Source organism: Anolis sagrei, chromosome 1 (assembly GCF_037176765.1).
Source record: "Anolis sagrei isolate rAnoSag1 chromosome 1, rAnoSag1.mat, whole genome shotgun sequence".
Classification (NCBI taxonomy): domain Eukaryota; kingdom Metazoa; phylum Chordata; class Lepidosauria; order Squamata; family Dactyloidae; genus Anolis; species Anolis sagrei.
This window is the reverse complement of record NC_090021.1, coordinates 174,336,554-174,363,988: the sequence shown is the minus strand read 5'-3', so window position 1 is coordinate 174,363,988 and position 27,435 is coordinate 174,336,554. Positions and strand designations below refer to the sequence as shown.

General features: G+C 40.8%; 1 protein-coding gene across 1 annotated transcript in view; it reads left to right on the top strand.

The window, feature by feature from the left end:
• ABCA12 (ATP binding cassette subfamily A member 12) overlaps positions 1 to 27,435 on the top strand; it is a 214,919-nt gene that overhangs the window by 36,451 nt on the left and 151,033 nt on the right. The window contains exons 4-9 of the mRNA XM_067470388.1: positions 1,409 to 1,497; positions 7,405 to 7,502; positions 10,019 to 10,198; positions 13,295 to 13,473; positions 19,972 to 22,435; positions 22,997 to 24,636. Coding sequence (XP_067326489.1) covers positions 1,409 to 1,497; positions 7,405 to 7,502; positions 10,019 to 10,198; positions 13,295 to 13,473; positions 19,972 to 22,435; positions 22,997 to 24,636 — 4,650 coding nt within the window. The remainder of the gene's footprint in view (positions 1 to 1,408; positions 1,498 to 7,404; positions 7,503 to 10,018; positions 10,199 to 13,294; positions 13,474 to 19,971; positions 22,436 to 22,996; positions 24,637 to 27,435) is intronic.

Here is a 27,435-nt window from a genome sequence, read left to right as displayed (position 1 = left end):
GAACCTCTCTTCGAGGCCCCCTGGCTTCCCACAGGGCTTCAAGTATACGTCCTATAGAAAAGTACAGCTGTTACAGGCCCAGCGCGCGACAGAACAGACCTCATGGACCATCCAGTCCAACCTCTGCCAAGATGCAGGAAAATCTTATTCAAATCCAGTTCAAAGTGAACAATCTGGGTTTTATATGGCAGTGTCCTATCTTACTCAGGAATACAATGAATATTCGTGAATTTTCTCAAAACAGTTCTTCCTTTTTCTCAAGTGTTAAGAAACCCAGCCAAGAAAGAGAAACAGCCAGATTATTCTTGGCACTCCATGACTTTTTTCTTCCTTTTTTGTGAAGAAAGTGTAAGATTTGAGCCATGAAAAACATGTTTTGCACAAAAGCAACTGTTTTCTAAACAAAAATGTGTTTAATGTATTGTCGAAGGCTTTCATGGCTGGAATCACTCAGTTCTTGTGGGGTTTTTTCGGGCTATATGGCCATGTTCTAGAGGCATTTCTCCTGACGTTTCGCCTGCATCTATGGCAAGCATCCTCAGAGGTGAGGTCTGCTGGAGCTGGGAAAAAAGGGGTTTAAAATATATCTTTTTTTTAAACACAGAAATCAAAACTGGAAAAGTGAACAAACATCGAAAGTCAATTAGAAAGCTCCATAGTTTTCCACAGCAAGAAGAAAAGTGTTGGAAATAATCCTTCCCACATGCAAAAATAAATAACTTAAAAGATATACATTTTTAATCCTTTCCAACTCCCACGTCTGCCAGCATCTGACTCATAACTCATTCAGATAAGCACTACCACATTTGCATTGACTTAATTTGGCCCACCACAGCAATCTTAGATGCTTTGGCTGTGCCGGTTTTGCAACACTGGTGCAATACAACTTGGCCATTTCCACCCTCTGCCTCACACTGCAGGTGACGTAGGAAGGACATTGTTACCTAAGCCAGGGAAGGGACAAATTCTTTCTAAATTAGATTTGTATTTGTGACTCAAATACACCCACAAGCTAAGAAGCCACTCTCATTTCAGTATACTTCCTTCATTTAATTATAGTAAATGTTTGTCTAGTTTATTGAACCGGAATATGCTTCCTATCACCAAAGGATGACTTTCACTATGGTCAGCCAAGTAGAATCCTGGCCATAAAAAGTTGTTTTGCTCCCTTCTTTCCATTCTGACGGAGAAGAAATCTGATAAAAATAGCTTTGTTTTAGTGGAAGCAAGATCAAAATAGACTCAATAGCTGGTCTGGAAAAAAAAATCTCTGCCATGAAATAGACTTAGAAAGAAATCCATGTTCTGATAGGAAGCTTGCGTGAGATTTGATATGAGAAACGTCAGCCAGAGGGTAATTATAAGCGATGATGCAGGATTCTTCTAACTCCTTTTTTTTCTTTATCAGAAAACAGAGAAGGTCAGCTAACCCAGAGAAGGACAGCAATCCATCATCCCAGACTGCTGATGTTCCTAAAAGCAGGAATGGATCATTGGGTAGGTTATTTGATTCTATTAAAGAGTTTAGTGGACTTCCTTTCTTTGCTGCAGATAAAGTTTTAATCAGGGGAAACTCTTTGGACAAAGGCCTGGGAGAGTTGTGCTAAAATGATTGCTGGGCTTGCGATGAGTACTCGAATGAGCAAGCAATTGTTTAAACTGTTGAGAATACTTCAGTGAGCAACATACATGTCTGGCAGTGATTTTTGGTGCCCGAGTACTTTGGATAGCCAGTTTAAAACCGGCCAAAACATGGAATGGTTTCATCTAGATATGTATTAGCGTTGGATAGGTTCGTTCAGAAGAGACTGAAATTCGGAACAAAACATACGAATTATGAAATCCGATGCAGTTTTGAATCATGCAGGAAAGGGGGGGGGGGGAATCCGAATTTGAACCACTTACCTTTTTTTGGAAATATCTCATAATGTTCAGATGTCTCCCATAGAATCACAGAATCAAAGAGTTGGAAGAGACCTCAAGGGCCATCCAGTCCAACCCCCTGCCAATATTGCATTAAAATCACCCCTGACAGATGGCCATCCAGCCTCTGTTTAAAAGCTTCCAAAGAAGGAGCCTCCACCACACTCTGGGGCAGAGAGTTCCACTGCTGAACAGCTCTCACAGTCAGGAAGTTCTTCCTCATGTTCAGATGGAATCTCCTTTCTTGTAGTTTGAAGCCATTGTTCCGCATCCTAGTCTCCAGGGAAGCAGAAAACAAGCTTGCTCCTTCCTCCCTGTGGCTTCCTCTCACATATTTATACATGTGAGAGGTTATTTTAATTTTCACAACTATTAAGCAACTTTGGTAAAGGCAAGGCATTTTTTAAAATCTCATGCCTTCCGTGCCGCAAGGACGGAGGCGATGGCCATGGCTAATTTCAGCCATCTTTAACTGTAGTAGTTTGTGAAGGCCAGGCCCTCAGTGGTAGAGACTGCAAAAGGTCCTGCTGTTAAACCGCATTTCCCTCAATGCTCACCTGTTTATTAGCCAAAATGGCTGAAGGACCCAAAAATAGCTGTCTGTAGCAGTCTTTGCCTACGTATAAAATAAACTGATTGAATCTACAAAGGTGTCTAAAGAAGGCAGCAAAGCCAAGAGAACATAAACTGCTTAAAAACCAATCATTTTACTTTTGCCTGATTGCCATGACCAAGGCACTGGGGTAGCCAGCCACAGCCAGACAGACAGCCCTTTACAGTCAGTAAGTAATGATAAAATGACTGATTTTATCTGCAAAAAGGAATAAATGGATAGAAGTGTTGGTGAGCTAACAGTGGTCCATGTGTTTTACCACTGTAGCAAGTTTCATCAAGCTTGGTCTCAAAATGAGGGAAGGAGATGTTTAGCATATATTCCCTACAGAGCTGAAACTCAAGATCAATATACAGATCACTTAGACAGGGATAGCACTGAAGCATTCAGGGGAAGAAGCTGGAAACACAGCTCCCTAGGAGGACTAAGGAGCTGATCTTGGACTTTGATTCTGAACTGGCGGAACTCTTAAACAAATGTTTAAAACAGTACCAGTGCTGTTTTTTTTCCCCCTAGTGTGCATGCTTTAATGAATTGATTCGCAAGTTTTGGAAGTTTTGGAAAGTTTTGATTTTTTAAAAAATCCAGAAGAGACTTTAGAATCAAACCACCAGTGCTCTCTACATCAGAAACGAGTTTTGAACCTTTTTATTTGGATCAACCAAGCCTAATATGTATGTATATGATTGCAACCCAATAGTACAATGTTGAAAGCCACATGATTTGGATATTGGTCTACAATTCTTGATACCAGGATTTAGTTCTCCACTTGGCCATGGAAACACATTGGATGACCTTCCACTACATTCAACACCAGAAAACCTTGTGATAGGGTTGCCTTAAGACCTTCGAGTGGCCAAAGGTTACAACCAAAACCACCACAGTCCCAAAAGACATGGCTTCCTTTACTGCCAACTCTGTCAATTAGGATTAGCACACTATAAAAAGTGCAGTCTTTAAAGTGACTGGGGGCATGAAGGATGCTCATACTAGCCAGAGCAAGAAGTGTGTGTGTGGACAGGAAGGAGGCAATCGGGGCAAACTTACCCATCCTCCTTTTCTTGCAGATCTTATTTTTTCATAATACCTTCCAATTGTTTCAGTAAGTCATGTGTACATCTAGATTGGGTGGTTGTGGTGATAGTAATAATAACCACAGGCTACAGTAGAGTTAAAATGCCTTAGCCAACATCTGGCTAAGTCATTTGATCCAAGTCAGGATGTAGATTAAAGAGACTCGGTTCCCTGTGAAGCACCCATACAGGCATTTCAGAAACCGGCTGGAGGCTGGGATAATGGCCACAAAGATCTGTTGACTGTGGATCAGTTCAAAACTAGGACTATTTTCCCCCTTTCTCTTCTGATGGGATGCACTGATAAGAAAAAGTCTGTCTGATTATGACCAGTGCTAGATGAAAGCAGGGCACAGGAAGAAAGGGAAATACTTATTTATTTATTTCACGCATTTGTACCCCATCCTTCTCACTCCTGGAGGGGGACTCAGGGTGGCTTTACATCAGGCAACCATTAGATGCCAAATATCTACATTAAAATAAACAGTTACAAACAGTTACAAACAGTTTTAAACATTCATTTAAAAGTTCCGCCAGTTCAGAATCAAAGTCCAAGATCAGCTCCCTAGTCCTCCTAGGGAGCTGTGTTTCCAGCTTCTTCCGCTGAATGCTTCAGTGCTTTCCCTGTCCAAGTGCTCTGTATATTGATCTTGAGTTTCAGCTCTGTTGGGAATATATGCTAAACATCGGCAGTAGATTTTGTGGCTTGAACCGGAATTTCTAGCGAAGTTTTTTTTCATGCTGTTTCTGGCTGAATGTGGTTTGTAGTGTTCACTGGGGATGTATATTTTTATGGACATCCTGACATTGAGCTAGCTTTGAATAGCATTTTAATTATTCGTTTTAATTTATTTATTTACAGCTTTTATATTCCGCCCTTCTCACCCCGCAGGGGACTCAGGGCGGATTACAGTGTACACATATATGGCAAACATTCAATGCCAATTTTTGACATACAAATATATACAGATATACACAGAGGCTATTTAACTTTTTCTGGCCCTCAGGGGAGCTGTCGCTTTCATCATCCATCTGCGACGCTGATGAAGCACTTCCGCATTCCCTGCATGCTTCCCCGCTGGAATGCTTTGCTGGAATCTTCTTTATGGCCTCATAAATCAGTTAATTTAGCCTCCCCACACTTTAAGGTGGTACCTTATTTTCCTACTTGACAGATGCAACTGTCTTTCGGGTTGCAAAGGTCGACAACAGGCTACACACAATTGGTTGGAAACCCACTCCAACCCGGGCTGGCTTCGAACTCATGACCTTTTGGTCAGAGTGATCTTAATGCAGCTGACACTCAGCCAGCTGCGCCACAATCCTGGTGAATATCTGTGTGGAAGCGCTCTTAGAGAGCCAAAGAACAAGGGGGTAATGCAAAGGTTTTGCTCATTTTAGTCGAAGTCTCTGCTACTTTGATAATCAAATTGGCACAATAAGTCATGGGAGATGTAAAATAACTTTAATAATAACTTTATTTTTATACCCTGCCTCCATCTCCTCGAAGGGACTCGGACAAGCCCAAACAGGTACAGGTTAGAACAATCACAAAAACAATCAATATCAAATATCAATAAACATAAAATCAAATAACATTTTAAAAACAATTAAAAACAATATCGTGGCTGAATAATAAATGCTGGATACAGCTCAAATTGCTAAGTGCAGCGATTCCTATGTAGTGCCTGGGAAAAGTGTAGCAATTGGAGGGCTGGGCTAGGAGGCTATTGTCCTTAGACTATTAAGGTGTTAGAAGTACCAGAAAGGGACAGTGTTAAAGTGCAGGGGCTGGATAGGTTGGGAAATTCTGTGGTGAGCTGCATAATCAAAGGCACAACAGAACATCCAAGTTTTTAATTCTTTGCGGAAAATGGAGAGAGTGGGAGCCTGTCTGATCTCCCTGGGGAGGAATTTCCAGAGCTGAGGGGCCACCACAGAGAAGGCCCTTTCCCTCATCCCCACCAACCGAGCTTGTGAAGGCAGTAGAAGCGAGAGAAGGGCCTCCCTGGATGATCTTAAAGTACATGCTGGCTCACGGGGGAAAATGCGATCATCATCATCATCATCATCATCATCATCATCATCATCATCTTTAATTACTTATTAATCGCCCTCCATCCGAGATGCTCCAGGCAATTTACATTGCAGAAATTATACAGGATAAAACACATACATACAAATATTAAAATTAACATGGGTCAAATGCTCTAGTAAAAAGCCAGGTCTTAAGTGCTTGAGTAAAAGGCCCTAAGTCACGCATGGCTCTCAAATAGGGAGGCAAGGAATTCCATAAGGCAGGGGCAGAAATAGAGAAGGCTTTCCAAGTGCACTTCTCTAGGACCCGGCATATAGAGCAAATCGCGTTGGGATGGTCGTGGTGACCTCCGATGATGGTAGAAAGAGAGACGGTCTCTAAGATACAATGGACCCTGGCCAAATAAAGTTTTAAAGGTCAGGACCAGTATCTTATACAAACCACGATACTCAATTGGGAGCCAGTGTAGATGCCGCAGCACTGGTGTTATATGGCACTTCATGGGCGTTTTTGTGAGTAACCTGGCTGCCGCATTCTGGACAATACGGAGCTTTTGGGTCGTAGAAATAGTCAATAATCATGAAGATAGTCAAGTCCTGAACCGTTTAGGACTTTATAGGTAATAACCTGCACTTTGTATTGTATTGTAAGAGTGTAATGAAAATTTAACAACGACCCAGGTAGTTATCTGCTTTGAATCTGCACTGCCTTGTAATTCAAGTTCAAAGCAGATAATATAGATTTTCTATGATAGTGTAGATCCAGCCTGAGGCCCCTTCTACACTGCCATATAAAATCCAGATTGAACTGGATTATATGGTAATGTATCTGCTTTAATAATCTGGATTATATGGCAGTATTGATTAATATAATCCAGTTCAATGCAGTCATGAAACTTCATTACATGGCAGTGTAGATGGGGCCAAAGTTTGCTTAAGTGATTTTCAAAAAACCTAGACATATTGTCCCAAATATGTTTCAATCACATTATTCTATTTTAGTGGTAGCTTTTTAACCATCCTCCCACTTTTAAAAACTTGCATTAAAACCAAAATTAAATAGATTATCTTATCATGTCTGTCTTCATCATGGACTCATTGCGCCAATAACATTGGATTACAAATAATATGTTTTGAAGGGCTGAAATCCATTCAAGGACTTTTGTATGCATTTGGAGTCGGGTTTTCTTGGTTTGTGCCACCTCTGTGTCTGTTTTTGATTCTTTTAAAAATTAGAATAATTTGTCTGTAAAATAGTCATGAGTGAGGATTATGAAAATGTAATATTATTTTATGGTAAATAGCTATATCTTGCACAAACGAGCTGTAACCACTATCGTCGTTGTAATCTCCTATTGGGGAGGTTTAGGTTAAGTACTAGTTGCATATTTCAAAAAGTAATACTTTCAGGAAATTAGTAGGAAAATGGACTTGATCCTCCAGTACTTTTATCTATGTTTAGGAATACAGCTTCTCTTCTATAATTGGGTTATGTGGTAGATAAGATAAAAGACTAGGCCAGAAATTCTGGTTTAAAGGTCTGCCAATTGGCTTTGGTGGAAGAGTGATGCATGACACTTTAGATTGGCATTTGGGAGTTCTGGCAGACCTTTAAACTAGTATTTGCAAAACATTCTGCTCTTTTCTGCAATGTTTAGAGGAAAAGAGTCACAAGAGTGACATGCTTTGACAGAATCACCATATTCTAACATTTGGAAACATTTGCATGTGTCATTTTGGTTTTTTAAATCACTGCAGAGTCGATTAATTCAACATTTGATTTGGAAGGCCATGACGAAAATAAGTCATTATCAGCCAGAATTCATCTCCTCAACAAGATTCTCAGTCTGGCAGAGGTAAATCTCTATATATTCATTTTAATGAGATTGTTTTCAAAATGCTAATGTTACTTTGAGCTTTGCTTGATGAAAAAAGTGCAGTCGTGATTCTAGTTTCCCAGTGCAATCTTTTTGCATGAATGAGTGACAGATCTTATTTCTGATAATTCCACAGAAGTCTTGTACAGACAGAGATTTCAGCAATGGAAGTACATCCAAATTTGATGTGATTAGATTTTGAGTATGTGCTAATGTTCCACATAGAAACAGCAGAGCATACTTGTGTTACACTGGTCTTGCAAGGATGGAAATTAAATTACCTTAGAGTGCATCTACAATGTAAAATTAATGCAGTTGGCACCAATTTAACTGCTATGTCTCAATGCTGTGGATTCATGGGGGTTGTTGTTTTGCAAACTGTAGTTTTACAAGCCAAAAAGTGCTCACCCAACTACAAATCCCAGAATTCCATAGTATTGAGCCATGGCAATTTTTTTTTTGTCGTGTCAGGAGCAACTTGAGAAACTGCAAGTCGCTTCTGGTGTGAGAGAATTGGCCGTCTGCAAGGACATTGCCCAGGGGATGCCTGGATGATTTGATGTTTTTATCATCCTTGTGGGAAGCTTCTCTCATGTCCCTGTATGAGGAGCTGGAGCTGATAGAGCGAGCTCATCCGCCTCTCCCCGGATTTGAACCTGCGACCTGTCGGTCTTCAGTTGTGCCGGCACAGGGGTTTAACCCACAACGCCACTGGGGGCTCCTAGCCATAAATAAATATTTATTTATTTATTAATTATTTACTTTACTTGTATACCACTCTTCTCAGCCATTTGGCGACTCAGAGCGGTTAACAACCAGTATCAGCAATACAGTACAAATTCATAATAATTTAAAACAGTAATATCAATCAATTAACATCAACATCAATACAGCAGTACAGAAAACAACAATCCATCACGTCTCATCAATAAAATCAGCATCTGATCTCGTTGTCCATTAATCCATATTCCAGTAATCAATCAACTGTGCTGCTTAGTTGAAAGCCTGATCGAAGAGCCAGGTCTTCACTTTCTTCCTGAATGCCAATAAGGAGGGGGCCAATCTAATGCCTGTGGGAAGGGCGTTCCACAGCCGAGGGGCCACTACTGAGAAGGCCCTGTCTCTCGTCCCCGCCAGGCGTGCTTGAGAAGCCGGCGGGACCGAGAGCAGGGCCTCCCCAGACGATCTTAATGTCCTAACTGGTTCATAGGAGGAGATGCGTTCGGACAGATAGGTCGGGCCAGAACCGTTTAGGGCTTTAAAGGCTAAAGCCAGCACTTTGAATTGTGCCCGGTAGCAAATTGGCAGCCAGTGGAGCTGGCGCAACAGAGGAGTGGTATGCTCCCTGAGAGCCGCTCCTGTTAGCATCCTGGCTGCCGATCGTTGGACCAGATATATTTATTAATTATTTATTTCAAATATTTGTACCCCACCCTTCTCAACTCCCTTGGCGTGGGGAATGCAGGGCGGCTTCCAGCCGGCACGATTTGATGCATCCATGTGTATATGATAAAATACATAATAAAGCCCATAACTGCATACAGTTAAAACATTAAATCAATTCAGTTAAAATATGCTTAAATATAACAGCCTTATAGTCTTATTTATTTATTTATTTAGAACTTTTATATACCGGTCTTCTCGACCTCCGGAAAGGGACTCAGGCCGGTTTACAGCAAAGATTCATAAACAATAGTTTAAAACATCACACCCCATAATACACTAATACATAAAATACATTAAAAAGCAATCATAATTACATAAGGCCAAGTCGTCCAAATGAAATCACAATTCATCACCATCCATCCATGTGGTCAAGAGTTATTGACTCACTCATCAAATGCAAGATTCCAGAGCCAAGTTTTCACCAGCTTTCTAAAAGTCAGGAGAGAAGGGGCAGTTCTAATCTCCATCAGGAGAGAGTTCCAGAGCCGAGGGGCCACCACCGAGAAGGCCCTGTCCCTTGTCCCTACCAGACGCACTTGCGAGGGTGGTGGGACCGAGAGCAGGGCCCCTCCAGAAGATCTTAACAACCTTGATGGTTCATAGGGGAGAATCTGTTCGGACAGGTAAACTGGGCCGGAGTCGTATAGGGATTTATAGGTCAACACCAGCACTTTGAATTGTGCTCGGAAGCTAATTGGCAGCCAGTGGAGCTGGCGCAACAGAGGAGTAGTATGCTCCACTGTACCCTTCTCCTGTTAGTAATCTGGCTGCCGCTTGTTGGACTACTTGCAGCTTCCGGGCAGTCTTCAGAGGCAACCCCACGTAGAGAGTGTTGCAGTAGTCTATACGGGATGTAACCAGAGCGTATAGACTACTACACAATAAAGCTACACAGACCTTCCAAATCTCACTCTAAGGTTATATGATTCCCATCATTGTTTTACATCAAGGGTGGTGGCTTTTTTTTTTGCTCAAAGTATTTGAGATAATAATAATAATAATAATAATAATAATACCTGTTCAACTATTGCACAACACATCTTTTATAGAAGCAAAAATCATCTGTAGCAGAGCTTAAAGCAGAGATCTGTGAAGCTATGACAACAAATGTACCTGCTCAGTGTCTCCTTTGGGAAGTCTTTGGAAGAAACATCTATCAGACATTTTGCTTCAACAATATGTCTCTTGTGGAGTCGTTTTTTCAGGAATTCAGAAATCAAATGTCTAAAGTGAGTATCTAGCCTTCTTTTTCCCCTCTCTCTTCATATTTCTGTAGCAGAGACAAAGGTTGCTAAGCAATGACCCTAACCAAGCTGCTTAGGTTGCCTTCTCTGCAGTTCTCCATTCAACTGGCTTTGCATTGTCACCATTCAGCTGGCATCACTCTTCAGAGAGATGTTGCTTTGCTTTATGCTCCAAGAACTCCCATAGCACAAAGTGAAAAGCATAGCAAGGATGAAAGAGAGCTATTTATCTCACAGATGTGAAACAGGCAAGGCCAACCTCTTCATGGTCAAGGCTGAAGACAGGCAATATTTGCAGGATTTGTTCAGCTATAAATCTTAGTCCTTCGTTTATTATGTTATTTTTCACTGCTTATTTTATTTTGTCATTTTATGTATTTTGTCATGATGTAATTTTTCTGTTGTTTTGTGTCTGATTATGCTGTATTATTTTTGGGCTCGGCCTCATGTTAGCTGCCCCGAGTCCCCTTCGGGGAGATGGTGGCGGGTTATAAATAAAGGTTGTTATTATTATTAGGTTCTTGTGGGTTTTTTTGGGCTATAGGGCCATGTTCTAGAGGCATTTCTCTAGAGGAGAAATGCCTCTAGAACATGGCCCTATAGCCCAAAAAACCCACAAGAACCTAGTGATTCCAGCCATGAAAGCCTTCGACAATACATTGTTGTTATTATTATTAATAATAATAAATAAATAAATAAATAAATAAATAATAACACTTTATTTGTACCCTGCTACCATCTCCCCAAGGGACTCGGTGCGGCTTACATGAGGCCGAGCCCAAACACAACAATACAAGCAATAATCACAACAATACAAGCAATTAAAATAAAACATAAACATGTAACATTATCAATAAGACAAGATACAATTAAAACTATGGGAAGGCCAAATGTAAAATTAAAATTGGAAATAATGCTGAACATGGACGAACAAGTAATAGTGGTGTTTGTGGAGAGACAAATTAGCAGACCTAAAAAATGTAAAGTGCTTTAGAGGGACAAAGTGCTATGGTATCGTTAATCCGGGAAGGCACACTGGAACAACCACGTCTTCAAGCTCCTCCTGAAAACTGCCAGGGTTGGGGCCTGCCTGATGTCCTTAGGGAGTGAGTTACAGAGTTGAGGGGCCACCACCGAAAAGGCCCTCTCTCTCGTCCCCACCAATCGCGCCTGCGATTCTGGCAGGATCGAGAGCAGGGCCTCTCCAGATGAACGAAGAGATTGTGTGGGTTCGTATACGGAGATGCGGTCACGCAGGTAGGCAGGTCCCAAACCATTCAGGGCTTTGTAGGTAAGAACCTGCACCTTGAATTGGGTCTGGTAAATGAATGGCAGCCAGTGGAGCTCCTTGAACAGGAGGGATGACCGCTCCCTGTAAGGAGTCCCAGTTAACAACCTGGCTGCCGCCCGTTGGATCATCTGAAATTTCCGGGCCGTTTTCAAGGGCAGCCCCACGTAGAGTGCATTGCAGTAATCCAGTCTAGAGGTGACTAAGGCGTGGACCACCTTGGCCAGCTCCGCCTTCCCAAGGTATGGTCGCAGTTGGCGCATGAATCTCAATTGTGCAAAGGCCCACCCGGCCACCACCAACGCCTGAGCCTCAAACGTAAGTGAAGAATCCAGGAGGACCCCCAAACTGTGGACCTGTGACAGTTTATGTTGCACTAGCCCTGTCCTATTAGTCTCAAATCTGCACATGCCCACTTTTCTAGGTCATTGGTTGTTTGTTGTTTGGTTATGTTTTGTGATTGTATTGGTTTTATTGTTTTAATATAGTTGATTGTTATATGTTTTTAATTGGGTTACTTTGCAACCTTGTTTATATTGGGCTTGTAAGCAACCTCAGGGAGATGGTGGTGGGATATAAGAATAAAGTTGTTGTTATTATTATTATTATTATTATTATTATTATTATTATTATTATTGACTAGCTGTAACCACCACGTGTTGCTGTGGTCAACCTTCCCTCTTTCCCTCCTTCCTTCACTCCCTCTGTTCTTCCTTCCTTCCTTCCCGTCTTTCCTTCTCTTCTTCCTTCCTTCTCTATCTCTTTCCTTCCTTCCCCCTTTTTCTTTCTCTCTTCCTTCTCTTTCCTTCCCTCCCTCTTTCTCTACATCTTATGGCAACAAGAATGATTGATAACTGGCAAATAGAGGGAGAAAACGTGGAGGCCGTGACAGACTTTGTATTTCTAGGTGCAAACATTACTGCAGATGCAGATTGTGGCCAGGAAATAAGGAGACGCTTACTTCTCAGGAGGAGAGCAATGACCAATCTTGATAAAATAGTGAAGAGTAGAGACATCACACTGGCAACAAAGATCCACATAGTAAAAGCAATAGTATTCCCCGTAGTCACCTACGGATGTGAGAGCTGGACCATAAGGAAGGCTGAGCGAAGGAAGAGAGATACTTTTGAACTATGGTGCTGGAGGAAAGTTTGGAGAGTGCCTTGGACAGCGAGAAGATCCAACCAGTCCATACTTCAGGAAATAAAGCCCGATTGCTCATTGGAGGGAAGGATATTAGAAGCCAAGATGAAGTACTTCGGCCACATCATGAGAAGAAAGGAAAGCTTAGAGAAGACAATGATGCTGGGGAAAATGGAAGGAAAAAGGAAGATGGCTGACCAAGGGCAAGGATGGATGGGTGGCATCCTTGAAGTGACTGGATTGACCTTGAAGGAACTGGGGGTGGTGACAGCTGACAGGGAGCTCTGGCGTGGGCTGGTCCATGAGGTCACAAAGAGTCGGAAGCGACTGAACGAATGAACAATAACACCATGATGTGTTTCATTGGGTGACTCCATCCATAGTGAAATTATTTTGTAAAAGTGTTACATAAAGGAACGGAGCATCAGCATCACATAGATGTTCAGTAAGACTGAAATTCTAGAGATAAGGAACCATAATAGAAATGTAGAGAAGAATAAAAAGCAAAAATGGAAGAGAAAAAAACATTCCTTCATTGCATAACTTTTAGCAGTACATGAGAAATGTCTAAATCTGCTTCTTATTCTCTCTAGCATACACACAAATATAATGTTCTTTTCAATGTTTCTGTCTTCCCTTTCGTTCTTTAGTTACAGAATGATCCTCAGTACCAGGTAGCTTTTGTCAAGGAAACAATTTCATTCTTATCACTCGTCTCGCAAGTGCAGAATGAAACATCTCTGTGGAGCACACTTCTCTTGGCCCCGGATATTACACAAGGTGTCATCAGTGTGAAGGACATGGTTGCTGCTCTTCAGAACACAAGCAGGTAAAAGAAAAAGAAAGCGTTGCACTGTTGTTATAAACAACGTGTCTGGCATTTTGTTGACAATGATGATGGGTAGCTTTGACTATTGTAAAGGGAAGTGTGAAATGAAAGCGTGCTGCTTCAATGACTCGGTAAAGGGCTGGTACCTTGAAAAGTTTTGATTTCATCCATAGTTCTCAAATGGGCAGTGGATATTGTAAGGGAAATAAAGCATTGGGAAGAAATGAAGAAACACATCATACTGGTGTGTGTGTGTGGAGGGCGGGGGGTGCATGTTCCAGAAGTCATCGGAAGTCATCTGCCTGGCTCGAGAGCAGTACGTGTGAAAAAGATCTTGGAGTCCTCGTGGACAACAAGTTAAACATGAGCCAACAATGTGATGTGGTGGCAAAAAAAGCCAATGGGATTTTGGCCTGCATCAATAGGAGCATAGTGTCTAGATCTAGGGAAGTCATTCTACCCCTCTATTCTGTTTTGGTTAGACCACATCTGGAATATTGTGTCCAATTCTGGGCACCACAATTCAAGAGAGATATTGACAAGCTGGAATGTGTCCAGAGGAAGGTGACTAAAATGATCAAAGGTCTGGAGAACAAGCCCTATGAGGAGCGGCTTAAGGAGCTGGGCATGTTTAGCCTGAAGAAGAGAAGGCTGAGAGGGGATATGATAGCCATGTATAAATATGTGAGAGGAAGCCACAGGGAGGAGGGAGCAAGCTTGTTTTCTGCTTCCCTGGAGACTAGGACGTGGAACAATGGCTTCAAACTACAAGAGAGGAGATTCCATCTGAACATGAGGAAGAACTTCCTGACTGTGAGAGCCGTTCAGCAGTGGAACTCTCTGCCCCGGAGTGTGGTGGAGGCTCCTTCTTTGGAAGCTTTTAAACAGAGGCTGGATGGCCATCTGTCAGGGTGATTTGAGTGCAATATTCCTGCTTCTTGGCAGGGGGTTGGACTGGATGGCCCAGGAGGTCTCTTCCAACTCTTTGATTCTATGATTCTATGATTCTAAGTCATAATTTTTTTTTGGATGTTTCTGACTCATGACGTACATGTGTAGTGCGCACATAAATTTTAGAATTTGAATCTTTTCCTTGCTTTGATTCTAAAGTTTTGTTTTGTTTTCGGATCTGCCTGTGATGCAGCAAGAAATTCACAGGACAACCAAGTCCTGCTGAGATGTGAAGCCAAAATGTTGTAATGCCTCTCAGCCAATCAGGGCTGATGGAGGAAGGAAGGGGAGGCGGAGAAGGAGTGAATGCCATTTTGCCTTTAAATAGCCCTGTGCACGCCAGAGAAGTCACTCTGTCGCATGCAGCGACTGGAAGGGAAGGGCTTGGGTGGAGGAGAGGGTAGCATGGCAGGCAGGCCAGACAGAGAGAGAGAGAGAGAGAGAGAGAAAGAAAGAAAGAACTTGTAAGGCAGAGCAAAAGAAGGCAAACAGCTTAGAAAGAATGTCATGAATGACTTTTCAATGACTTTGAAGCATAGGTTCTTTTTATTGCCATTTCCAGTGTGAGAAGGTATATCAAATTACAGAAAACATTTAGACAAAGAATGACACTGGACATACAAATTCTATGCAACTACATTGGATTTACAATTAGATGGCTAACAAACAAACAAATGGGAATTACATTTTCACTCAACATTCACACACATGTACATGCATTCATCCACATGCATCCAAATATTACCATATCCTTTTCTCCCTCCTTGGAGAAGCACCTGTTAGAAGCACCCTGATTTCCTGCAGCTTGCCAATGCATAGTTCCAAAACTTCCATAACGCCAAAATTTCTTTCCCTAAGAACAATGCCAAGGACCAGATCTCTGTTTTCCATACAGCAGAACCTGACTCCCTGCACAAAATCCAAGACTCCAAAAGTGCACTTCTTCCTCTTCCCTTGAGAAAGAAGCCCCAAAGTGATCAGACGGCTCCTGTGCAAATCTGCCACTCTCCACAGGTACACTATCTCCCTCCTTCCTATGGAGCAGAGCATAGTGGGTGAACCAGACTCCTCAGGTTGGTCACAATTTTGGAGCTAAGTGTGAATGTTTCAACTGACCACCTTGATTAGCATTTGATGGCCTGGCAGGTGTTTGGTGTGGCTTGTTGGTGCTTGGGGCAATCTTTTGTTGAGAGGTGATTAGATGTGCCTAATTGTTTCCTCTCTGTTGTTTTACTGTTGTAATTTTGCTGTTGTAATTCAACCAGAGAAGTCAGCCATAGCAGAGCACCTGATGAACCAACCTGGACACAGCATATTATTTGAGAACACAGAAATGCTGGACCACTCTCACAACCACCATGTCAGACTACACAGAGAAACCACTGAAATCCACAAGCATGTGGACAATTTCAACAGAAAGGAGGAAACCATGAAAATGAACAAAATCTGGCTACCAGTATTAAAAAAACTCTAAAATTACAACAGCAAAACAACAGAGAGGGAACAATCAGGGACATCTAATCACCTCCCAACAAAAGATTGCCCCAGGCACCAACAAGCCACACCAAACAACTGCCAGGCTATCAAATGCTAATCAAGGTGGTCAGTTGAAACATTCACACCTAGCTCCAACAGACAAGGGTACTTTGTCCCACCCTGGTCATTCCACAGATATATAAACCCATTTTCCTAGGTCCAACAGACCTCACTACCTCTGAGGATGCTTGCCATAGATACAGGCGAAACGTCAGGAGAAAATGCCTCTAGAACATGGCTATATAGCCTGAAAAAACCTACAACAACCCAGTGATTCCAGCCATGAAAGCCTTCGACAATACAGTGTTTAAGAAATGCTGATGTTGGAAGGCAGTACAATTTTCCCACGGTGTTTCAGGAATCAGCACAATATTTGCATTTTTTTTAGCTACACTGTGTCTTTCTTCTCTGGAAATTTTGCATAAACAGTCAGCCACCATTTTAAATAATATTGATGTATCGGGTGAAAAATGGGACTCTTCTAATTTGGAAACCTATTATACAATGGAGGGAAGGAGAGATAAAAGGAAAAGTTAGGTCCCATCTACACTGACCATTTAATGCAGTTTCAAACAGGTATTGAAGAAAGTTATTTCACTATGTACATAGGAAATCCTGGAACCAATTTGAGGCCCAGATAGTGATGACATAAACCACAGAGCACTGGTTAAGGGCTTTCTTTCATGCACTTTTGTGGGAGTTTGTTGTCTGGCTGTCACAGCTTTGGACTACATTAAATGGACAGTGTAGATGAGGCTGTAGAAAATATAGATCATCTGAGCGCTCATTTGTTGTATTGTTTTGTTAAACAATCTCTGTACAAACCTGTGCATTGTAACATCAAGTGAAGTGTGCATGCATTAGTAGTGCAGTGTTTGCACAGCACTGATACAACATTAACGGTACAATTTCCTCAATGATAAGCTGCATGGCGCCAGTAGATCTCACTCCCAGATAAACATGCATGAGTTTTCATCCTATAATAACTCCATGGCTCAGCTTAACATAATATTATGTTTTATGCATGAGCTCTGGACCCATTCATTCATTCCTAACTGTTAGTAAGAGATGAGAAATGCACATTTCTATTTCCAATTAACTATGGCTTGTTGTTATTTGCAAATCTGGAACAATGGTTGGAAAGCAAACTGGGTTTAAATTACACTTGTTTCCTTAAATCATGGCTGAAACTGACCACAGTTTTGATTTAATAGCAAACTGTGACCAGTCAAAACTGAAAACAGAAGATGATTTTTTTCCTTGCCATCTGCACAGAGAAGAGCAGGACATGTGTTCATTATAAATTGCACCATAATTTAGCAATTTAGCCATTAAAACACATATTTCAATATACGAGGGGTATTTTTTAAGTAAGGTCCGTTTGAACATAAGTACACAACGAAAGTTTATTTCAAAAAAGTAAATTTATTTTCAGAAAGTACATACTTCACTCTATTTTTCGACATAGTTGCCAAGTTTGTTCAAACACTTATCATACCTCTGAACCAATTTTAAAATACCCTCTTCATAAAAACTTGCCGCCTGCTGCGATAATCAAATCGTCTGTAATCAAAGAAGGGCGACCAGAGCAGTCCTCATCATGGACGTTGTCACGGCCATCTTTGAATTGTCATACCCACTTACGCACTTTGCTTTCACTCATAACAGTATCACCATACACTTCACAAATCTGTTGATGAATTTCTGCAGCAGGCAGGTTCCTTGCTGACAAAAACCGTATCGCTGAGCGAACCTCACATGTGGCGGGTGAGTTGATAGTCTTAAACATTTTTAAAGCACAGAACAGAACCGTACAGGTTAGCTACAGAGCGGAAACTGAGCACAGTTGTTCCCGAGGCATGCCGGTACACGACACACGCACTCGTCGCGGTATGCGCGCGAACTACTAGTATCTACAACAAAACGGACCTTACTTAAAAAATATCCCTCGTAATATCTAATAGACAAGCCAATATTTTTAAACACTTGGTACAAGATTTATTTATTTTTTGCTGGGGATTAAGTCAACCTCGGATATAATGTGTGCTCAAAGTCTAAATAGTCATTCTTTTAACAAAATGAACAGTGGTTTTATTATTATAAAATTGTATTAGAGATTATAAAAATCTCTAATACATTAAATGTCATGCCATGGATAGTGAAGCTATGATCCTCCAGATGTTGTTGGGCTCCAGTTCAAATCATCCCTGACTACTAGGAGCTGCAGTTCAGAAACATTTGAAGCAACATAAGACCCATATAACGCACAGGCACCTCCTAAAAATGAATGCGTGTTCACCAAAATTATAAAGCCATCGAAAGGAACTGGGTGGAACTGAGAGACTCAAAATGGTTCTTCAAATGAATTCTGCTGCCAACATTCCAGTATTAATCAGGCTGAGCAGGCCCATAGTCAGGATTTCGATTCGGGGGGGGGGGGCTGAGTTTGTTTCGGGGGGGGGGGGCTGAGTGAAAGAGGGTCTACCCTAGCAAACCTTTTGTATCGTTACCCCAATACCCCCATGCATATGGGATATATTGAGTATGGTGATCAGATCATGATATGAATAAACATAACAGTTTAAATAATGCACCAGTAAGGCCTTTTAGTGAACCACCATGAGAATTTCGGGGGGGGGGGGGCTGAAGCCCCTCAAGCCCCCCCCCCCCCCGGCTAAATGCCTGAGGCTGAGGTAATATTGTGAGTTTGTTCTGTAACACTGTGTCACTATAGTTTCTTAGTGGCTGCTGTGAGGCAGACTTTAGAAATACTTTGACACAAAGGTACCCACCCTGAGGCTGGTATAAGTTAATAAAAGAACAAGAATGTTTATTGAACAAGCTTGAAATAATTCAGGTACAAATGCTTAATGGTTTCCGAAAATACTGGCATGAAAAGTTTGCGGTTGCGTTAGAGTAAAATCCTAAACTCTTCTGGGTTACAAGTCATCAAAGTTCCACCACAGAAATTTACTTCAGGAAACTAATCTCTGAAAGTAACTCCCAAAACTGCCCCTTAGGAATCTAGCCAAAAATACCCTGAACTAGACTTCCCTAGGAATTGAACAGTCCACTAACTCGGCCCTGCTTCACCACAGTATTCTAGCTATCTGCTTTTATTTATTTGTCGTGTCAGGACAACTAGTCAAATTATATTACATTTCTAACAGAACAAAGCAAACAAACAAACAAACAGACAAAATACAGAATTTGTGAGTTTGGTAGTTGATTAAATGTCCTTTGACCAGTATCTGGCCACTTGGAGTGCTTCTGGTGTTGCTGCAAGAAGGTCCTCCATTGTGCATGTGGCAGGGCTCAGGTTGCATTGCAGCAGGTGGTCAGTGGTTTGCTCTTTTCCACACTCGCATGTCGAAGATTCCACTTTGTAGCCCCATTTCTGAAGGTTGGCTCTGCATCTCGTGGTGCCAGAGCACAGTCTGTTCAGCGCCTTCCAAGTCGCCACTTTTGGACTCTCGTTTGCTGAGGTGTTCCAGCTATCTGCTAATAGTTACTCTGAATACCTCACAAAAGACTAACTCAATCTTCTTCTCTAAGCCCAAACTCACTCTGACTAACACCAAATCTTCCACTTTCTCTAACACCCAAACTCCAACTGACTAACTGGGACTTCAAGCCTCTATTTTAAAAGGACACTTTTTTTTCTCTAGACCCAATCTTTCTAGCCAATCCTAGCCTCCTTATTTTCCCTCCAAGATTTGAACATGCCCCCTCAAAGAAAACCTAACTAAAATGGCTTCCACCGGCTCCCTTTTCTAAAATGGATGCCGTGGCTTCACCAGGCCCACTTCCTTAGGCTTCAGCCAGCCAGCTAAGGTAAGGATTCATTACAACCCATAGTTCTCCCACTTCTGCCTTGCACCATAATAACTGTATTCATAAGTAAGATGTCCAAAACTTGTTGGTTTTGCTGCATAGATTGATATCATTTTTCCTCTAGAAATTGTTGTTTTAATTTCTAACCTGCTGTATTTCTACATTTTCTTTACTTAGAAAAATATTGTCTGCTGATTTCATGAGTGAAGACTGGGCTCTTGAAGCAGATCATATTTCAAAAGAATTCTCAAAAAGGATGAACATGACTTTGCAACTTCTCCAAAATATGCAAGAGAAAATTAGTACTGCTGATCTGAAAAACTTAGGGCTCTTCAGACAAGAAAAGAACAGCTTGATACCAAGATGGGCCGAGATCCTGCAGTGGCAAATGGAAGATGGCAGAGATAATTCTTTCAGGGAGCTATTAAATAAACATAATATCAAAAAACTCCACAATGTGACATCTCTTCTGCTTCAGAATGGCTTCAAAGTGTTGCCCTTATTTAACAAAATGACCAATGTTCAAAAAATTCAAGAAATCCACAACTTTGTCATAAGCAGCTGGAAACAGTTGTTTTCAAATGAAACTAACTTGAAGGAAACAAATGCATGGCAAACCATTCGAATGCTAGCTTCTCACAACTTCCCTTACACCTCTGAAAAGCTTGAAAGATACTTAACATCTCTTCAAGATGTGCCGTCTTTGTTTGCAAATTCTCTGCTTAGACCTACAACAATGGAGAACGTTCCCGAAAAACTCCTGACACTTCAAGAAATCGTTGATATCATTGCAAATGTAAACACAAGTCATAATTATCTACTGATGTCTATCATGACTGGAATGATGCAGAAAATCCAAAATTTCCTTGGTGAACCTTTGTGGAAGGAGTTCAATACTTATTGGCGTATTGGTGAAAAATTGAGGTCTGAAAAATGGAGTGACACAGACATCATTGTTTATGGGCAGGTTTTAGGTATTTTGCACGACAACCTGCATGTTCCTCACAATAGCTCAGACCGACCTTTGAAAGGGGAACTTGCGCATCTGATTCAGCATGTCAACCACTTACTGAAAGAGCATGGTGTTGAAGGGTCCAATGTTACAATGGCTTTAGATGCCATTCTGAAAACTTTACATGTGTTAGAGGACTTGGAGGAAAAGTACATGAATGTTAATCAACTAATGCAAGTAGATAATGAAACTATCCAAGGATTATTTCAAATATTCAAAGAAGGTGTAGATATACTTTCAGATCCCAGGCTGACAGGAGCATCTGGTATTAAAAAAATGGATACCCTTCTCCGTTTTTCACACATTTTGCTTTTGCATGAGTTATATGGAGCCCCACAGTGGCAGAATTCTTCCGTGGAGGCAAATGTGTTGGAACTTTTGTATTTAACACTGAGCCCTTTTCTAAGGGAAGACTTTCAGAATAAGGAAAACCTGGCAAACTGCACCGTGAAAGACTTCCATCTCATCACAGTTGAAGTGTTGTTACATAATGCCACACTGAAGGAAGCCTTAAGAAGCAGCAGCTGCGATCTCCTTTTTATTTCCATGGACTCTGAAAACAAAACCACCCACCATCATACATTTGCTGAATTATTTGAGCCTGCACTGAGAAATGTAAAAGATCTCCTAGCTTCAGATACACATCTTAAAACCAAAAAGAAATACTTTCCCAATGAATTTCAGTGTCTTGTGAAATCGTTGAAACTTTCATCGGGATTTCTCTCCAAACTGAACAATGCCTATAACTACAAGAATCCCTGGATACAAAAGATGCATAAAAGCCTAATAGCCATCTCTAATGAGCTGTCCCAAAGTAATGAGACCTGCCAAGTACCATTGTTTGGCAGTATGGATGTTAGAAATGTATCTCCTGCTTTACGCATTTTGAGCCATTTTATGCGGAATGAAACAGAAATGTATGCACCAAATGTCTCTGGCAATCCATCAGTCTGGAATCATGCACTTGCATCTTTTATTTCACTGTACAGGGAGCCCCATAAGAATGCCACTGTATCAAAGCTGGTAGAAATGAGCAAAAATGCTGCTAAGAATTCAAAATGGGAGAATTTTTCCAAGGCCTTCAGTGAAGTTGCAACACTGTTGAGGTCTAGTCAGAATGTGACAAATACAGAGCAGTATGTTCAATTACTAGAAAAGACCAGAAAGGCCCTAATTCTTCTTGTGACAGGATTGGCTCCCAATGAAACTAAAAACTCTGAGTTTCTTGAAACTTTAAGTTGGGGAATGAAAGCTTCCAATGTGAGAGAGGTGCTCGGTTTATTCAAATTACCCTTGAACACAACTTCTGACATTGATTACAAAACTTATCTTGGAAATATTTTAAATATTTTTTCACCACCAATTGATGTCCTTGCTGAAAGCCGCCTCGACATGAATCCTTACTGGGAAGAAACCAAAGAGGCACTGAAGGTCGCAGAGGCGATAAAGAAGATGTTGTTTTTGAACGACACCGATATTAAATTAGCAACGCTTTGGGAAACAATCCAAAAAGTGATGTCTTTTGCAACTCCACTCTTTCCTGAGAGCATGGAATTGGATTTTAATGCAACACAGGAAACCCCAATGCAGTTTTTACATTTTTTGATGAATCCTGTAACTACTGAAGACATTTTGAAAAATCTCTCTGCGCTTCAGAATCACTATTATAGTGAAGCAATTAAGAATATAACTACCGAAGACATGTTGTTTTTTAATGACACCAATATTAAATTAGCAACGCTTTGGGAAACAATCCAAAAAGTGATGTCTTTTGCAACTCCACTCTTTCCTGAGAGCATGCAATGGGATTTTAATACAACACAAGAAACCCCAATGCAGTTTTTACATCTTTTGATGAATCCTGTAACTACTGAAGACATTTTGAAAAATCTCTCGGCGCTTCAGAATCACTATTATAGTGAAGCAATTAAGAATATAACTACCGGAGACATGTTGTTTTTGAACGACACCAATATTAAATTAGCAACACTTTGGGAAACAATCCAAAAAGTGATGTCTTTTGCAACTCCACTCTTTCCTGAGAGCATGCAATGGGATTTTAATGCAACACAGGAAACCCCAATGCAGTTTTTACATTTTTTGGTGAATCCTGAAGACATTTTGAAAAATCTCTCGCCGCTTCAGAATTACTATTATAGTGAAGCAATTAAGAATATAACTACCGGAGACATTTTGGAAAAGCTCTCCGCACTTCAGAATGATTATTATAGTGAAACAATTAAGAATATGACTGATCACTATCCTTTGACCACACATGTTGCCAAAATAATGCAAATAATCCGAAATGCTACAAACAAGTCATGGGCGCATGTAACAACTGCCATTCGTGAACAGCTAAGATTTCTTAAGGCAGATAACAGAAGCATAGATACCTACGCACACATTTTAAATACATTACACAAATATTTGTCTTCACATGAGATTGATTCTCATCTTCTTTTCAATCTAGAACTGGAAAGGTTTACTAGAATTTTATCCCATGCTCTCAAAAAGTATGAACACCCACAAAGTAACATCTCAGATATGATTAACACCATCCTTAGAAGCCTATTAGATCAGAAAAGTGTTGAACATCAACTTAACATCAGCCAATTTGAAGCATTTTTTTCCTTGCCTAATGATAGTAATAAAACCATCCAGAGAATGAATGACATATTGAGGCGAGGGACAGTGATACTTTCTGACAGAAAATTGGCAGAAGAGACAGATATGGGCAAAATGACTGCCTTGTACAATTTTTCGCACTTTTTGTTTCCAAAGGAGTTTGAATCTTTGTTAGGACATAGTAGTTTGGCAGAAAGCCAGATAGCGGAAATTTTGCATTTATCATTGAATCTTTTCTTAGATATTAGGAACCATAGAGAAGGAAGTGCTGCAAACTGCACTGCCCAAGAGCTAATTGACACGATACTCAAAAGGTTGTTCAAAAATGGTGCCCTTCAAGAGTCCTTACCACAAAGCCGCTGTGAGCTACTTTTTATGTCCATGGATTTTGAAAACCAAACAATGTCCAATCAAACATTCACTGAATTGTTCCAGCTCTCGATAAGTAACGTAGAGCAGATGCCAGAATTAGCAAGTCTTTACAGAAACAATAATGAACATTTTTCAAGTGCATTGTTGTGCATTATCAAATCACTGCAGTTTTCTTCAGCCTTCCTTTCCCAAATGGACAATCTCTTCAATTTTAAACATCCTTGGATACAGAAGAGTTATGAAACACTAACAGCAATCTCAAAAGAGCTGCCTCCAAGCAACGCAACTTGCCCAACTCCAGTCCTTGGTGGTATAGATAATGTACTTAAGTATAATCTTTTAAAAACTGTCCATCCTTTTTTAACCAGTGAAGCTGAATTGAATTGGCAAAATTTTACTGGTAAATTAACAGATTACAAACATTGGTCAGACTACTTCGGTCTACTGCAAAATGAACGTCTAAATCCTTCTATGAATGAAGCTGGGTGGAGTAACCTTTCACAAATCTGGAGCCGGGTATCTCAGTGGAACCTGACAGAAAAGGAGTACACACAGTTTGGACGGAAATTGGTGGAAAGGGTCCTGGGTCAAAACATGTCAACTCCAGACGTACCTGCCAGCAGTGTTTATATGCTTCAAAAAGGCATGTTTTTGGATTTGCTGAAGGAACTAAAAAGAGGTCTGGATCAACATTTTCTTTCAAATCAAAACAATGTGGAATATGGATTTGATCATATTACACATCCTTTTGTCGTGATGGTGGAAACATTTTTGAACAAGATGCTTACGAGTCAACGTAGACAGGCACCGCCTCCAAGCAATTGGATTGCACAGTGAGTCCTCAGTTGCATTAGATGCTGTTGTTTTATTGTGGGCCTTGGCCTTTGTAAGCCACACCGAGTCCTTTGGGAGATGTTAGCGGGGTATAAATAAAGTTAATAATAATAATAATAAGAAGAAGAAAGAAAGAATGGAAAATGTATAGAGGCAATAAAATATGTTTACAAGCGAGTTTTGATATAGCAACAAGGGGAAACTTACTAAAAGCTGCAGCATGTAACTTGATGCAGCTACATCTATTAGGTAGCAGGGCAATGAATAGCATAATTATTAGATTTTTTTCATTGCCTCATACTATGGTTGTATTTATTACAGAAAAAGTAGGGGCAAATACTAAAAGTGCAACACGTGATTTTAAAAAGTCTCCTACCGGGGTCTCAGAAAGGGGTGGACCATTTAATCATGGGTCATTAAACTATAGTTTTCCCCCTTTCATGAATCAGCATGGGGACAGCGACTTTACCGAATAGATTACATCCCGAATAGATTACTGCAACGCACTCTACGTGGGGTTGCTTTTGAAGACTGTTCGGAAACTTCATCTAGTCAAATGGGCGGCAGCTAGATTACTCACCGGAGCATCATACAGAGAGCATATCACCCCCCTGTTATGTCAGCTCCACTGGCTGCCGATCCAATTCCGAGCACAATTCAAAGTGCTGGTTTTGACCTACAAAACCCTATATGGTTCCGGCCCAGCATATCTGTCCGAACGCATCTCCTTCTACGTCCCGCCTCGGAGTCTAAGATCTTCTGGGAAGGCACTGCTCTCGGCCCCACCTCTATCACAAGTGAGATTGGTGGGGACGAGGAGCAGGGCCTTCTCAGTGGTGGCCCCTCACCTGTGGAACTCACTCCCTGGGGAAATTAGGTCATCAACATCCCTCCTTTCCTTTAGAAGGAAATTAAAAACATGGATTTGGGACCAGGCCTTCGGATAATCTGGCGGATAGATAAGGCACAAGCAAGACTAGGATTGTTGGATTGGACAATGTGGATTTTGAATTTACGGACTCTGAGCTGATAAACGTTGAGCACTAGATTGTTTTTAGGGACTGTGATATATAATGGACTGTTTAATTGTTTTAATTGTTTAATTGGTTAATTACTGTTTATATGTTGAATTTGTTTTATCTTGTTGTGCTGGCATCGAATTGTGCCTTTTTGTAAGCCGCCCTGAGTCCCCCCCTCGGGGGTTGAGAAGGGCGGGGTAGAAGTGCGAGAAATAAATAAATAAATAAATAAATAAGAGGTGTAGTTATGTGTGTAAGTGGGTGGGAGACAAAACGATTACAATGCCCCAAATAAGAATTCTGCACCTCCTAAATAAAATTACCTTTCAATCCCCAAATGTGTAAAGTTGCATCAACTTAAAACTTTAATTTAGCGTTTAGATATACAGAAAAAAGGAAATGAATCATATCAAAGTTCTAGATGTGAATAGTTTTTAACATCTCTACAATCCTAAAACTTTGGGGAAAAAACGATTGGTGGGGACGAGAGAGAGGGCCTTCTCAGTGGTGGCCCCCCGCCTCTGGAACGCCCCTCCAAGGGAAATAAGACATGCCCCATCCCCCCTCTCCTTTCATAAGAGCCTTTGAAAATGACCAGTTCTAACTCAGCCCTGCACGTTGTCAAATACGGTCTTATTCTTCCTACCAATTTCCCAGATTCTTTCCTCTAATCGGCCCTGGAATGAACAGCCACAGACCTATACCTAATATTTTTGTTGCCTGCCATAGCATTACACTTAATTCCCGAGCCCCCTAGAATTTTGATGCTGCAAAATTTTGGCCCAGCCTTTAAAATTTTTAAATTGCCTTGAACAGGCAGGATTACTTTTAATATATGTGTGTTATGGCGACAATTTTTATGCTTATATTTGTTTTGTTAATCTTATGGTTATGTTGTTTTTTACTTTATATGTTTTGTGATGTTCTCTGGGAACCGCTCTGAGTCCCCTCGGGGAGATGGAGCGGTATATAAATAAAGCATTATTATTATTATTATTATTATTATTATTATTATTATTATTATATTAATTCTTATTTGGAGAAAAAATGCTGACTTTAACATGGAGAGGGCAGAGAATCCACAACCAAGGGCTATGGATGAAGGATATGTGTGAATGCAGCTAGGGCAGATAGTATAAGCATGCATAGGGACTGAGGAAGTTGCAGATCATATCTAGTGGCCAGTAATCATAATAATTCAGCAATTGTGGTACCTAATTGCCCCATGTTAAAAATATTGTGTTATTTTTAATGTTAGTCTTTAAAGATAAAGTTATACATGACACCTTACGAATACTCTTGACCTTATCAGAAATTGCAACAGTTTGAGAAACATCAATGATATTTGGGTTGTTGTAGGTTTTTCTGGGCTATATGGCCATGTTCTAAAGGCATTTTCTCCTGACGTTTCGCCTGCATCTATGGCAAGCATCCTCAGAAGTAGTGAGGTATGTTGGAACTAGGAAAAAGGGTTTATGTATCTGTAGAATGACCAGAGTGGGACAAAGGACTCTTGTCTTCTGGAGCTAGGTGTCCTTTGTCTTACCCTGGTCATTCCACAGATATATAAACCCTTTTTCCTAGTTCCAAAAGACCTCACTACCTCTGAGGATGCTTGCCATAGATGCAGGCGAAACGTCAGGCAAAAATGCCTCTAGAACATGGCCATATAGCCCGAAAAAACCTACAACAACCCAGTGAATCCGGCCATGAAAGCCTTCGACAATACATATCAATGATATTTATTTCAGACCACAAAGCTATATATTATTGCATTAT